Source organism: Syngnathus leptorhynchus, chromosome 10 (assembly GCF_054491065.1).
Source record: "Syngnathus leptorhynchus isolate UIUO chromosome 10, UIUO_Slep, whole genome shotgun sequence".
Classification (NCBI taxonomy): domain Eukaryota; kingdom Metazoa; phylum Chordata; class Actinopteri; order Syngnathiformes; family Syngnathidae; genus Syngnathus; species Syngnathus leptorhynchus.
Genome location: NC_141204.1, coordinates 3,975,570 through 3,991,882, shown reverse-complemented (window position 1 = coordinate 3,991,882; position 16,313 = coordinate 3,975,570). Strand labels below are relative to the sequence as shown.

General features: G+C 44.5%; 1 protein-coding gene across 1 annotated transcript; it reads right to left on the bottom strand.

Annotated features, from left to right (window-relative positions):
- Positions 1-9,550: 9,550 nt before the first annotated feature.
- chst3a (carbohydrate (chondroitin 6) sulfotransferase 3a) lies at positions 9,551-13,767 on the bottom strand. Its single transcript, XM_085922092.1, has 4 exons — positions 13,418-13,767; positions 11,834-11,984; positions 11,233-11,718; positions 9,551-11,153 (listed from the first exon to the last, which is right to left on the bottom strand). Exons 2-4 carry the CDS (start codon positions 11,911-11,913, stop codon positions 10,457-10,459), a joined length of 1,263 nt encoding a protein of 420 aa, XP_085778218.1. The 5' UTR covers positions 11,914-11,984; positions 13,418-13,767; the 3' UTR covers positions 9,551-10,456.
- Between the last annotated feature and the right edge of the window lie 2,546 nt (positions 13,768-16,313).

Here is a 16,313-nt window from a genome sequence, read left to right as displayed (position 1 = left end):
TTAAGTGAAAGTGAAAAGTGCCACACCCGAACAACCCCCCACTTTCTGATTGGCTGTTGGATCTGTGACGTCACTCGGACACTCCATTAGGTACACCGCCATTTTCAGCTGTACCTAATGACAGGCCACTTCATTAGGGAAAAATCATGGTCAAAGCTTAAGTGAAAGTGAAAAGTGCCACACCCGAACAACCCCCCACTTTCTGATTGGCTGTTGGATCTGTGACGTCACTCGGACACATTATTAGGTACACCGCCATTTTCAGGTGTACCTAATGACAGGCCACTTCATTAGGGAAAAATCATGGTCAAAGCTTAAGTGAAAGTGAAAAGTGCCACACCCGAACAACCCCCCACTTTCTGATTGGCTGTTGGATCTGTGACGTCACTCGGACACTCCATTAGGTACACCGCCATTTTCAGGTGTACCTAATGACAGGCCACTTCATTAGGGAAAAATCATGGTCAAAGCTTAAGTGAAAGTGAAAAGTGCCACACCCGAACAACCCCCCACTTTCTGATTGGCTGTTGGATCTGTGACGTCACTCGGACACTCCATTAGGTACACCGCCATTTTCAGCTGTACCTAATGACAGGCCACTTCATTAGGGAAAAATCATGGTCAAAGCTTAAGTGAAAGTGAAAAGTGCCACACCCGAACAACCCCCCACTTTCTGATTGGCTGTTGGATCTGTGACGTCACTCGGACACTCCATTAGGTACACCGCCATTTTCAGGTGTACCTAATGACAGGCCACTTCATTAGGGAAAAATCATGGTCAAAGCTTAAGTGAAAGTGAAAAGTGCCACACCCGAACAACCCCCCACTTTCTGATTGGCTGGTTGATCTGTGACGTCACACGGACACAGGTGTCCCTGATTACAGGCCACTTCATTAGGGAAAACGCTTCACCGTAAAGTGCCACAACCGCCCTCACCCCCACTTTCTGATTGGCTGTTTGATCTGTGACGTCACTCGGACACTCCATTAGGTACACCGCCATTTTCAGGTGTACCTAATAACAGGCCACTTCATTAGGGAAAAATCATGGCCAAAGCTTAACTGAAAGTAAAAAGTGCCACACCCAAACAACCCCCCACTTTCTGATTGGCTGTTCGATCTGTGACGTCACTCGGACACTCCATTAGGTACACCGCCATTTTCAGGTGTACCTAATGACAGGCCACTTCATTAGGGAAAAATCATGGTCAAAAGTTAACAAAAAGTGAAAAGTGCCACACCCGCCCTCACCCCCACTTTCTGATTGGCTGTTGGATCTGTGACGTCACTCGGACACTCCATTAGGTACACCGCCATTTTCAGGTGTACCTAATGACAGGCCACTTCATTAGGGAAAAATCATGGTCAAAGCTTAAGTGAAAGTGAAAAGTGCCACACCCGAACAACCCCCCACTTTCTGATTGGCTGTTGGATCTGTGACGTCACTCGGACACTCCATTAGGTACACCGCCATTTTCAGCTGTACCTAATGACAGGCCACTTCATTAGGGAAAAATCATGGTCAAAGCTTAAGTGAAAGTGAAAAGTGCCACACCCGAACAACCCCCCACTTTCTGATTGGCTGTTGGATCTGTGACGTCACTCGGACACATTATTAGGTACACCGCCATTTTCAGGTGTACCTAATGACAGGCCACTTCATTAGGGAAAAATCATGGTCAAAGCTTAAGTGAAAGTGAAAAGTGCCACACCCGAACAACCCCCCACTTTCTGATTGGCTGTTGGATCTGTGACGTCACTCGGACACTCCATTAGGTACACCGCCATTTTCAGGTGTACCTAATGACAGGCCACTTCATTAGGGAAAAATCATGGTCAAAGCTTAAGTGAAAGTGAAAAGTGCCACACCCGAACAACCCCCCACTTTCTGATTGGCTGTTGGATCTGTGACGTCACTCGGACACTCCATTAGGTACACCGCCATTTTCAGCTGTACCTAATGACAGGCCACTTCATTAGGGAAAAATCATGGTCAAAGCTTAAGTGAAAGTGAAAAGTGCCACACCCGAACAACCCCCCACTTTCTGATTGGCTGTTGGATCTGTGACGTCACTCGGACACTCCATTAGGTACACCGCCATTTTCAGGTGTACCTAATGACAGGCCACTTCATTAGGGAAAAATCATGGTCAAAGCTTAAGTGAAAGTGAAAAGTGCCACACCCGAACAACCCCCCACTTTCTGATTGGCTGGTTGATCTGTGACGTCACACGGACACAGGTGTCCCTGATTACAGGCCACTTCATTAGGGAAAACGCTTCACCGTAAAGTGCCACAACCGCCCTCACCCCCACTTTCTGATTGGCTGTTTGATCTGTGACGTCACTCGGACACTCCATTAGGTACACCGCCATTTTCAGGTGTACCTAATAACAGGCCACTTCATTAGGGAAAAATCATGGCCAAAGCTTAACTGAAAGTAAAAAGTGCCACACCCAAACAACCCCCCACTTTCTGATTGGCTGTTCGATCTGTGACGTCACTCGGACACTCCATTAGGTACACCGCCATTTTCAGGTGTACCTAATGACAGGCCACTTCATTAGGGAAAAATCATGGTCAAAAGTTAACAAAAAGTGAAAAGTGCCACACCCGCCCTCACCCCCACTTTCTGATTGGCTGTTGGATCTGTGACGTCACTCGGACACTCCATTAGGTACACCGCCATTTTCAGGTGTACCTAATGACAGGCCACTTCATTAGGGAAAAATCATGGTCAAAGCTTAAGTGAAAGTGAAAAGTGCCACACCCGAACAACCCCCCACTTTCTGATTGGCTGTTGGATCTGTGACGTCACTCGGACACTCCATTAGGTACACCGCCATTTTCAGCTGTACCTAATGACAGGCCACTTCATTAGGGAAAAATCATGGTCAAAGCTTAAGTGAAAGTGAAAAGTGCCACACCCGAACAACCCCCCACTTTCTGATTGGCTGTTGGATCTGTGACGTCACTCGGACACATTATTAGGTACACCGCCATTTTCAGGTGTACCTAATGACAGGCCACTTCATTAGGGAAAAATCATGGTCAAAGCTTAAGTGAAAGTGAAAAGTGCCACACCCGAACAACCCCCCACTTTCTGATTGGCTGTTGGATCTGTGACGTCACTCGGACACTCCATTAGGTACACCGCCATTTTCAGGTGTACCTAATGACAGGCCACTTCATTAGGGAAAAATCATGGTCAAAGCTTAAGTGAAAGTGAAAAGTGCCACACCCGAACAACCCCCCACTTTCTGATTGGCTGTTGGATCTGTGACGTCACTCGGACACTCCATTAGGTACACCGCCATTTTCAGCTGTACCTAATGACAGGCCACTTCATTAGGGAAAAATCATGGTCAAAGCTTAAGTGAAAGTGAAAAGTGCCACACCCGAACAACCCCCCACTTTCTGATTGGCTGTTGGATCTGTGACGTCACTCGGACACTCCATTAGGTACACCGCCATTTTCAGGTGTACCTAATGACAGGCCACTTCATTAGGGAAAAATCATGGTCAAAGCTTAAGTGAAAGTGAAAAGTGCCACACCCGAACAACCCCCCACTTTCTGATTGGCTGGTTGATCTGTGACGTCACACGGACACAGGTGTCCCTGATTACAGGCCACTTCATTAGGGAAAACGCTTCACCGTAAAGTGCCACAACCGCCCTCACCCCCACTTTCTGATTGGCTGTTTGATCTGTGACGTCACTCGGACACTCCATTAGGTACACCGCCATTTTCAGGTGTACCTAATAACAGGCCACTTCATTAGGGAAAAATCATGGCCAAAGCTTAACTGAAAGTAAAAAGTGCCACACCCAAACAACCCCCCACTTTCTGATTGGCTGTTCGATCTGTGACGTCACTCGGACACTCCATTAGGTACACCGCCATTTTCAGGTGTACCTAATGACAGGCCACTTCATTAGGGAAAAATCATGGTCAAAGCTTAAGTGAAAGTGAAAAGTGCCACACCCGAACAACCCCCCACTTTCTGATTGGCTGGTTGATCTGTGACGTCACTCGGACACTCCATTAGGTACACCGCCATTTTCAGGTGTACCTAATAACAGGCCACTTCATTAGGGAAAAATCATGGTCAAAGCTTAACTGAAAGTGAAAAGTGCCACACCCAAACAACCCCCCACTTTCTGATTGGCTGTTGGATCTGTGACGTCACTCGGACACTCCATTAGGTACACCGCCATTTTCAGGTGTACCTAATGACAGGCCACTTCATTAGGGAAAAATCATGGTCAAAGCTTAAGTGAAAGTGAAAAGTGCCACACCCGAACAACCCCCCACTTTCTGATTGGCTGGTTGATCTGTGACGTCACACGGACACAGGTGTCCCTGATTACAGGCCACTTCATTAGGGAAAACGCTTCACCGTAAAGTGCCACAACCGCCCTCACCCCCACTTTCTGATTGGCTGTTTGATCTGTGACGTCACTCGGACACTCCATTAGGTACACCGCCATTTTCAGGTGTACCTAATAACAGGCCACTTCATTAGGGAAAAATCATGGCCAAAGCTTAACTGAAAGTAAAAAGTGCCACACCCAAACAACCCCCCACTTTCTGATTGGCTGTTCGATCTGTGACGTCACTCGGACACTCCATTAGGTACACCGCCATTTTCAGGTGTACCTAATGACAGGCCACTTCATTAGGGAAAAATCATGGTCAAAGCTTAAGTGAAAGTGAAAAGTGCCACACCCGAACAACCCCCCACTTTCTGATTGGCTGGTTGATCTGTGACGTCACTCGGACACTCCATTAGGTACACCGCCATTTTCAGGTGTACCTAATAACAGGCCACTTCATTAGGGAAAAATCATGGCCAAAGCTTAACTGAAAGTGAAAAGTGCCACACCCAAACAACCCCCCACTTTCTGATTGGCTGTTGGATCTGTGACGTCACTCGGACACTCCATTAGGTACACCGCCATTTTCAGGTGTACCTAATAACAGGCCACTTCATTAGGGAAAAATCATGGCCAAAGCTTAACTGAAAGTGAAAAGTGCCACACCCAAACAACCCCCCACTTTCTGATTGGCTGTTCGATCTGTGACGTCACTCGGACACTCCATTAGGTACACCGCCATTTTCAGGTGTACCTAATGACAGGCCACTTCATTAGGGAAAAATCATGGTCAAAGCTTAAGTGAAAGTGAAAAGTGCCACACCCGAACAACCCCCCACTTTCTGATTGGCTGGTTGATCTGTGACGTCACTCGGACACTCCATTAGGTACACCGCCATTTTCAGGTGTACCTAATAACAGGCCACTTCATTAGGGAAAAATCATGGCCAAACCTTAACTGAAAGTGAAAAGTGCCACACCCAAACAACCCCCCACTTTCTGATTGGCTGTTGGATCTGTGACGTCACTCGGACACTCCATTAGGTACACCGCCATTTTCAGGTGTACCTAATGACAGGCCACTTCATTAGGGAAAAATCATGGTCAAAGCTTAAGTGAAAGTGAAAAGTGCCACACCCGAACAACCCCCCACTTTCTGATTGGCTGGTTGATCTGTGACGTCACACGGACACAGGTGTCCCTGATTACAGGCCACTTCATTAGGGAAAACGCTTCACCGTAAAGTGCCACAACCGCCCTCACCCCCACTTTCTGATTGGCTGTTTGATCTGTGACGTCACTCGGACACTCCATTAGGTACACCGCCATTTTCAGGTGTACCTAATAACAGGCCACTTCATTAGGGAAAAATCATGGCCAAAGCTTAACTGAAAGTAAAAAGTGCCACACCCAAACAACCCCCCACTTTCTGATTGGCTGTTCGATCTGTGACGTCACTCGGACACTCCATTAGGTACACCGCCATTTTCAGGTGTACCTAATGACAGGCCACTTCATTAGGGAAAAATCATGGTCAAAGCTTAAGTGAAAGTGAAAAGTGCCACACCCGAACAACCCCCCACTTTCTGATTGGCTGGTTGATCTGTGACGTCACTCGGACACTCCATTAGGTACACCGCCATTTTCAGGTGTACCTAATAACAGGCCACTTCATTAGGGAAAAATCATGGTCAAAGCTTAACTGAAAGTGAAAAGTGCCACACCCAAACAACCCCCCACTTTCTGATTGGCTGTTGGATCTGTGACGTCACTCGGACACTCCATTAGGTACACCGCCATTTTCAGGTGTACCTAATGACAGGCCACTTCATTAGGGAAAAATCATGGTCAAAGCTTAAGTGAAAGTGAAAAGTGCCACACCCGAACAACCCCCCACTTTCTGATTGGCTGGTTGATCTGTGACGTCACACGGACACAGGTGTCCCTGATTACAGGCCACTTCATTAGGGAAAACGCTTCACCGTAAAGTGCCACAACCGCCCTCACCCCCACTTTCTGATTGGCTGTTTGATCTGTGACGTCACTCGGACACTCCATTAGGTACACCGCCATTTTCAGGTGTACCTAATAACAGGCCACTTCATTAGGGAAAAATCATGGCCAAAGCTTAACTGAAAGTAAAAAGTGCCACACCCAAACAACCCCCCACTTTCTGATTGGCTGTTCGATCTGTGACGTCACTCGGACACTCCATTAGGTACACCGCCATTTTCAGGTGTACCTAATGACAGGCCACTTCATTAGGGAAAAATCATGGTCAAAGCTTAAGTGAAAGTGAAAAGTGCCACACCCGAACAACCCCCCACTTTCTGATTGGCTGGTTGATCTGTGACGTCACTCGGACACTCCATTAGGTACACCGCCATTTTCAGGTGTACCTAATAACAGGCCACTTCATTAGGGAAAAATCATGGCCAAAGCTTAACTGAAAGTGAAAAGTGCCACACCCAAACAACCCCCCACTTTCTGATTGGCTGTTGGATCTGTGACGTCACTCGGACACTCCATTAGGTACACCGCCATTTTCAGGTGTACCTAATAACAGGCCACTTCATTAGGGAAAAATCATGGCCAAAGCTTAACTGAAAGTGAAAAGTGCCACACCCAAACAACCCCCCACTTTCTGATTGGCTGTTCGATCTGTGACGTCACTCGGACACTCCATTAGGTACACCGCCATTTTCAGGTGTACCTAATGACAGGCCACTTCATTAGGGAAAAATCATGGTCAAAGCTTAAGTGAAAGTGAAAAGTGCCACACCCGAACAACCCCCCACTTTCTGATTGGCTGGTTGATCTGTGACGTCACTCGGACACTCCATTAGGTACACCGCCATTTTCAGGTGTACCTAATAACAGGCCACTTCATTAGGGAAAAATCATGGCCAAACCTTAACTGAAAGTGAAAAGTGCCACACCCAAACAACCCCCCACTTTCTGATTGGCTGTTGGATCTGTGACGTCACTCGGACACTCCATTAGGTACACCGCCATTTTCAGGTGTACCTAATGACAGGCCACTTCATTAGGGAAAAATCATGGTCAAAGCTTAAGTGAAAGTGAAAAGTGCCACACCCGAACAACCCCCCACTTTCTGATTGGCTGGTTGATCTGTGACGTCACTCGGACACTCCATTAGGTACACCGCCATTTTCAGGTGTACCTAATAACAGGCCACTTCATTAGGGAAAAATCATGGCCAAAGCTTAACTGAAAGTGAAAAGTGCCACACCCAAACAACCCCCCACTTTCTGATTGGCTGTTGGATCTGTGACGTCACTCGGACACTCCATTAGGTACACCGCCATTTTCAGGTGTACCTAATAACAGGCCACTTCATTAGGGAAAAATCATGGCCAAAGCTTAACTGAAAGTGAAAAGTGCCACACCCAAACAACCCCCCACTTTCTGATTGGCTGTTCGATCTGTGACGTCACTCGGACACTCCATTAGGTACACCGCCATTTTCAGGTGTACCTAATGACAGGCCACTTCATTAGGGAAAAATCATGGTCAAAGCTTAAGTGAAAGTGAAAAGTGCCACACCCGAACAACCCCCCACTTTCTGATTGGCTGGTTGATCTGTGACGTCACTCGGACACTCCATTAGGTACACCGCCATTTTCAGGTGTACCTAATAACAGGCCACTTCATTAGGGAAAAATCATGGCCAAACCTTAACTGAAAGTGAAAAGTGCCACACCCAAACAACCCCCCACTTTCTGATTGGCTGTTGGATCTGTGACGTCACTCGGACACTCCATTAGGTACACCGCCATTTTCAGGTGTACCTAATGACAGGCCACTTCATTAGGGAAAAATCATGGTCAAAGCTTAAGTGAAAGTGAAAAGTGCCACACCCGAACAACCCCCCACTTTCTGATTGGCTGGTTGATCTGTGACGTCACTCGGACACTCCATTAGGTACACCGCCATTTTCAGGTGTACCTAATGACAGGCCACTTCATTAGGGAAAAATCATGGTCAAAGCTTAAGTGAAAGTGAAAAGTGCCACACCCGAACAACCCCCCACTTTCTGATTGGCTGTTGGATCTGTGACGTCACTCGGACACATTATTAGGTACACCGCCATTTTCAGGTGTACCTAATGACAGGCCACTTGATTAGGGAAAAATTATGGTCAAAAGTTATCAAAAAGTGAAAAGTGCCACACCCGCCCTCACCCCCACTTTTTGATTGGCTGTTTGATCTGTGACGTCACTTGGACACTCTATTAGGTACACCGCCATTTTCAGGTGTTACTTAAAACTTGTTAGAGTAACTAGTTCCAGTTAAACACAACCGAGGAAACGACGTTAATTGGAAAGCAACATGTTAATTAAGTTTGCTGCACCAAAAGATGGAACTGTCCTCATACATGCAAACATGTGGTGGCCACGTACAAAACACATCATGTGCAGACATTTCTGCAATGCCACGGTGTACTCTGCCTCCCTCTGCTGGACCAACAAGGACGAGCAAGTCTGTTAACTAGTAAGACACTATCACGCCACTAGGGTACCAGTGGTACACATAATCATAGATTATGATTATGTGAACTGAGTCACTGGCTGATAAAAGAACAAAAACAAATGTAAAATACTAAAACGGTGTGTGAGGTGAACCCAGTTGCACTCAAAAGTAAAGTAAGTAAAGGCCTTAGGGAAGGGTTGAATTAACTAACCGCATTTACTATTCCAATGTCATGCTTTCTTTCTATGTGTATACCTGATATCCATGCAAAGTTTAGCAGAGTCGAGTTCCAAACACAAGGGCCCTGTTAACCAGGACAGCTCTGGAGGCATGTAAGGCACCTCAGTGTTCTGACCCAACCACAGCATTTGTTTACTTTGCAAGTAGAGCGGCCAACATGATGGAGTACATTGCTCAAAGAGAGGTAGATGTGTATGTGTGTGTTTGCCAGAGGTGGAGAGCTAAACATGAATACAGTCAGACGTCTTGTGACAGCGGAAATGTGTGCTCGTCACATGAAATTAGGGATAATATGGAATTCCGGGATTAACTATAACCTTTACAGGTAAAGTCAATATCATTTGAAGGTTATATAAAGAGTAGCATCCTCTTAAAGTCTCTGGTAATACAACACAAACTGTAAAACCATTCAAAACAAGCTTGACAATCATACGTTTATTGACATTTTTACCCAGCATACATTAAAAACTAGACTTTTTCCCCATATTGTACTCAATGGTCACATCTGTTGCTTGGCTGGCTAATTCTTCAACATTGGAAGGATTATCCAAACAGGGTGGGGGGGGGGTTTGGGAAGTAAAGGGGCATCTTGATCAACAGCTGTGCTTTCTAAAGTGCTTTCACTCCACTGAGGGATTAAACAGGCCGAAAGTATGTAGAGTTGAATGAGCTGCTTGTCTTCCTCTGGTTATCCGCCTCACTCCCTTTTTCGGGATCCATGGCAATTCTGAGCATTCAGTGAAGTAGCGCTTGTGTTATGTCAAAGTATGCATCAGTAGATACAGTATACCAAATTCACATACAGTGAAGCTCCTGTTCTTTAGGTAAATAAATATCTGTGAAATAGAGAGACAATATAAAAAGACATATAGGCCTTCTATATTATTGAAAGATCTAAATGAGAGCTACCAAAACAAAAATAAAGTTACAAAACAATGATCAACTTTTCAGGTCTCATTTTAAAATAGGAGTCATACTTCAGAGTAGGTTTGTCAAGTCTTTTAGTCACACTTGACCTTTGAGACAACAAGACTGCTTGAGTTATTGAATGAGTCGACTGTACGACTTGTTTCAGGCTCCCTTGTGACTTCACTGTAGCCATTTTGTTTTTAAATGCTTCCACGTTGGCTGCTTTCATGTTCACAAAATCAAGGAGACTGTATATAGAGGTGCATATATATTCCTTTTCGCTAGCCAAATAAGGGCAATGTTAGCTGAACCCGAGCCAAAGTGAACACAATGCAGCCATTGAGGCCGAGTCACAGTGGATACCTTCATACGCCATCGAGACGCTCAGTTAACGCTACAGCACCTGGTTTTGGCTTCAAGACATAATCTCCAGAATTTAGTGAAATGTCTTGTCCTCACACAAGCTGATGGATTTATTGACGAGGGTCTTTGCATCGTCCACAAACTTGTAGCCAAACAGTTTCATGGTAGGTCCGCACAGTCGCTGTACCGCCTGAGCTAATGTGAAAGGAATTCCATATCTCCATTTCTCCGCCTGCTCTGACGAATTTCTTTGGGTGGAGAAGAAGTCTTTGGCATTTTGTGTGGTTTGGGTGTTTTTCATGACCCACTCGCGAGCTTTGGGGCTAAACGGGATCCCCGTGAATCTGTACATCTCCTCCGCTTTCTGTATCGGGTTGCGAGCGATGTCTTCGTAGCGCACCAACATGTAGCTTCTCCTCAGCCAGCGAGGTTGGCTCAGGCCCAACTCGGCGGACCTTTTCATGTTGTCGCAGTTCCCTTTTAAGTTTTTCCACGTTTCGTCATTCTCGGGCACCTGACCCTCCTGCTCCGAAGGCTTCAACGTCTGGTACTTTAAAGAGAAGGCCACCATGCGTGACACCACGATGGCACGTGGATCTCGGACTAACTGGATTATTTTGATGTTCATGCGAGGGTCCTCCACCAGAGGGCGCAGCATTTCCAACTGATGCACTCGAACGGACTTAATGGCTCGGTATTGTTTAGAAAGGCACGACTGCGAAGCCAGGGTCAGGTTGAGGGGACCGCACTGTCGATTTTTACAGCGGTGCCTAGAAGGAGAGCAAACAAAATTCAAAATCTTGCCATGTCAGATCAGAAACGTCCTTATCTAAACATCTTCAGCCATACCTCTCAAAAACCTCCTTGACGAAGGGGCTACAGACTTGCTCTTCACACAAGGACAAACTGGAATATCTGCGGAATAGCCACGAGGTCACGTGGTCCTGGACAGGGGGGTAGAGGATCTTCTCTAGTTGGGTGAAGTCACACAAGAAGAGACCTCGGAGTACATCCCGATAAATCCCTGGCAACAAACTACTGTTCCTTGTCGTCTTCATAGTGTCTTCGACATGCCACAAAGGCTCAAAGAGGTAGAACATGTTCTCTCCGTGCTGGTTAAAGAGTTCCCCCATGAATGAAGATCCAGTTCTCGTGGTGGCCATGAGTAAGATGTTCTTCTGGCCACGATTTGGAAGTTCTTCGCTTAGATTCCGACTCTCTTCTAGAACGTTGGAGAGCATCACGTTGAGCTCTGTTTGGGTCGTGTTGCTGTAATCCAGTGAAGATTGTGTGCTCTGCTGTGGAGTTGGTCTTTGAAGGATCTTATCCGACATTCTGATGAGAAGATATATCACGTTAGGTTGGATGGATGAAGAGATAAGAATCCTTCAGTTGGTCCATTTTTGCATGAACTCAAAAGTAGCTCAAAGTTTTGAGCTGCAAGACTTACCTTGATATGATATTGCTTTCCTTTTCGATGATGACCAACGCCACGATAAAGATGAAGACCGCCGCATATTTGAACTTCATTTTTTTTTTTAATTCTGGTTTGGCCCACTCCAGCTCTTAGGGACTTCTCATACAAAGACTCCAGGGTCATTCTGTACAAAAAAAAAAAGAGAAAGCTAGTTTGATAAACATTTGTTATTCAGATAAGGTCCTTTCTTTTGGGTGACCTGTCCGGCAATACACCCTGGATTGGTCGCCAGCTAATCACAAAGCGTGGCTAATTTCCAGAGAGAATTTGACCCGTCAAGAGAACGATTAGTTTTCACCATATACATAAACACAAATTTACAAATTTCAGTCCCTGGTTGGCCGATTGTGTGCTCTGTAAATAAAAAAAAAATCACCCAATTATCTCAGTTTAACACGTCACAACCGAGGCACCGGAGCTTGGCTACTTTTACATATTCAGGAGTCGCTGGAGCGTTTGGCAAAACGGACTATTTGCTCAAGCGGAAACAGCCATCAGTCTGTTTATCATCTGGCTACAAATTGCATTAATGGCTGCCTGAACAAGTGCAAACACTGAGCTGAATTCCCACTGGAACTTTGGCTGTTTATTTTTTTTCTGGGATTTTGCTGTAAATCCATAGACAAGAAATTCTTCCATTAGTTGAAGTTGCAACCAATGATTAATTGAAATTTGAATTATTTTGGGGATTTTTTTCAAAATGACCCAAATAATAACTTTCAAACTGCATGTTTGAACTCTACAACCTTGAAACAACAAATTTACTTTTACAATTTTTTAGGTTAAAAAAAAAAAGTTAATTATTTTTGAGTAAATATCCTTCCAAATGTGTTTCAGTCTAAAATTTACACTGAATATTTATTCTGCTCCTAGTCTTATTTTTTTTTTATTCTATGTTCAGAGTGGGATCAAATAGACTAAACACATACACACATAACCACAGACCACATCACATTTATTTATATGAACGCTCATAATTTGAAAAAAAAAAAAGAACAAATCTTCTTTCTGCCTCTTTCACAAGAAATATTTACTTTTCACATTTAAATATCCTAATCTGAAATCTATGTTCGTGTTCGTGCATTTGTGTCTGCTTTTGTGCGTGTATATTTGCATATTCTTGGATGGATGGATGGATGGAGGGAGGGAGGAAGGGGGTTTACCCGTTTCATTGTATAGCTAGCAAACAGGGGGAGGGGGTACTGAATAGAAGCATTTCACACATTTCCACCTTGAATGAATGCACTCATGAATATTTGCAAATGCCACCAATGTGAGGCTTTTGCACTCGTGCAACACATCTGGCCAGATATTGACGTCTGTAAACGAGACTATAAGAAACGTCCATTCATGAGAATCTCCACATATAATCCTCGTTATATATACATTTATTTGTACTGCGCATGTGTAATTTGTGAATGAAGTGACACTTGCGGTGATGATATGCGCTTCAAGAAATGGATAGATTTTAGAATTTTTTTTAAAAAGGGTACGTTAAGTAGGCAGAATAGCATATTCATAATTTAGGGATTGAGTTTCGGATTAATAATGACCGACCTTTACATTGCGATCTGTTGGTTTGTGTTCGTGGGTGAACCGTCGTCCACGCAGCATCTTGCAGCATTGTCCCCCGCAAGGACTGACACGCTTCCTCATTGTGTCCACGAGGTATCCACGGACGGAGATGAAGTTTTAATTTAAAAAAAAATAAAAAATCCAATTGTGATCAAGACTGGCGAAAAGTTTTCCCACAAGTTTCGCCGGCAAAAAAAAAAAAAACTTTTATCTCTCTACAACTTATTTTTTCTCGTCTAATGCTGTGTGCATTAACTGAGTGGATCCCACAAGCACACACAAAACACGACTACGATCCACAGAGTGCGACTTGGTGACGTCACACGACGACGTGCGTGGGATGTCTTGGGTGGGTGAAGTCACGTGACACCCGTGGCACTTTCCATCCCGTGTTTTACATATTGTTCTGTACCATCTGTGAACGCTAGAGAGCAGCAGTGTACAAGAATCTGAGACAGCGTCTATTTAGAAGAAATTCTCCTTTATTTAACAATGGATTGGAAAAACATATTATGTATAAACATTTTTGTTTGGTTTTATTAATGATTATGACAACACATAGTATGAAAACGTTACTCTAAGCACTTGCTGTCCTGAGCACGTTTTCATCATTAGGTCATTTTCACTTGTTAATAAAAGTATTTGCCTTTTAAATAGTCCATTCTTGCGTGGTCTGCACTTGACTCTTTTTATTTTTTCTATCATTGGCGTATTTGTATATATGTATTAACAAAATACATACACCCCTAGTCTCTTGGGTTCCTTTTGGAATTGCCTGGATTTATGTGTATGCCCTGTGTGCGCACTCTACAATTTATTATTATTATTTTTTTTAATGAAGAAGGAAAAAAGGGTGTGACCCCACAGTACTCTCCGTGGTCAGATTAAAGGAATGACCTAGTTTTATTGGAGTGGACCGGGACTAAAAGCGAACCTCTGCCCTTGGCCAACCACACTGGAGATTATCAATAATAATCCAAAATGGGCAAAAAATGAATTGGGTATCTTGACAACAGGTGCTCAGGCAGACTGTGTGATCCTGTGCTCACACAAGTGATGCAAAATATTTGCTCTTTTAGTGTCATCTTTCGTTCAGAATACAACATTTGTCAGAAAGTAGTGCTTGGGCGCAATCTTGCAGACATAGTTATTTGCTTCTATGCTATTGCATTTTAGTGCCAAGGTTCAAGTGAGTTGAGGAGTTTTGGTTGGACAAAAGTAGTGCTTTGCCACCCCTTTGTTGGCATGTCTGTACTAAGGAACAACATTGTAGTAAGTTTAAGATTTTCATTTAGACAAAAGTAGTTATTTGCCATCATCTTGCAGCATTTTAGTGCCAATGAACTCTGCTCAAGTGAGTAGAGGAACTTCATTTGAACAAAAACAAGTGACAAAAAAGATACCAGAGTTAAGGGCTTCATTTAGACAAATGCAGTGCTTTGCTGCCACCTTGTGGCATCCATAGAAAATTATAAATCTTTACTTGGTTCACATATCATTATGGGAGTTTCTTTTTTTTTTTTACACAGTGTTTCCGTCATGTCAGCATATATAATTTGCATTTTACATTTTAAGCAGTTGTGCATTTTTGTTTAGTTGATAGTTTCTGTAATTTTGATGTGACAGTGGTGGAATTAAGAGGTGGATTAAGTCGGGTAAGTCCCCACTGGAGGCCCAGGTACACGTTCTGCTGCTGTGTACATTTGCCGCCGCACTCTGGATTTCAGTAATCTGAAATGTTCCTGGCATGTGTTCTCTGAGCGCGACACTTTAACGCAGCAAATCAGAGACATGTAGCAAAGCTTGAGCCAAACTCTTTCTCTATGTCGACATCGCTCCTTGACTGGAGGCCAAAGAACATGCGCCACGACACGCATGCCCCCCAACATGTTTTCTCGTGTAATCCCACCATGTCGTTTTTAAATACACTCAATGCTAAAATGTTTCATTTGATGAAGTGATTTATCAGATTGATGTCTAATATTCTCAGTTACAAGAGGGTGTGCGCACTTGTGCAACCACATGATCAAAGTCATTTATCTTGACTTTATTTCTCGACTTTTTTTTTTTTCAATGGAATGGAATCGGTTACAGGTGATGTCAATTGGAGTAGGGGTGTGCAGACTTTTTCTATCCATTTTGTGTGGCTGATAGCTGAGCTTTTTTTTTTTTTCCTCATGTGGACTGGCATCTTAGGCCCGTCACCCAAATGTGGCTTTTAGCAGGCTGCAAATATTTTAGAATTTAATGCACTCTTGGCCGTGTCCATCGATGACAAGTAATCCACATGAGATGATGGCCGCGCTCTCGGCGACTGGCTCAAGTCATAAGCGCACGCTCGTCTGACGTTCCCCCCCCCCCCCCCCGGTAGGCTGCCTCTGACCGAGGTCAGCATTAGACGATTGGTTTAACTCTGTTTTCTTATTTAAAAAAAAAAAAAAAAACATTGTGATTGTTTTGCAATGTGTATAATGTAAAGCAGAGATTATGCTTTGGACATACCAAAACAACAGACACAAAACATGCATGTAAACACGAACTCATATTGAGCAGTCGTTAGCTACGTTACGTCGCTCGCGCCCATTGTGATTTACATTCATGTCCGCACAGACAGAGGCTGTGCATCACAAGATGAGGCTGGATTAGAACACAGTGGGTTAATCTTTAGGCCTGCCATCTGCCAGCGCCAGGAGAATTAAACCTGAAGCCACGGCCTTCACCGCATATGCATGCACAAGATGGGCCCATCGTCAGATTTTGGGCATGGTGCGAACCCCCGATGGGAACATTTATGCCGTTTGCCTTTTTGAGCCTGTCGTACTCACCATGTTTCTTTGCAACCAAGCAGCTAGCGGCCGCTGAGCTCATGTTGTTTACA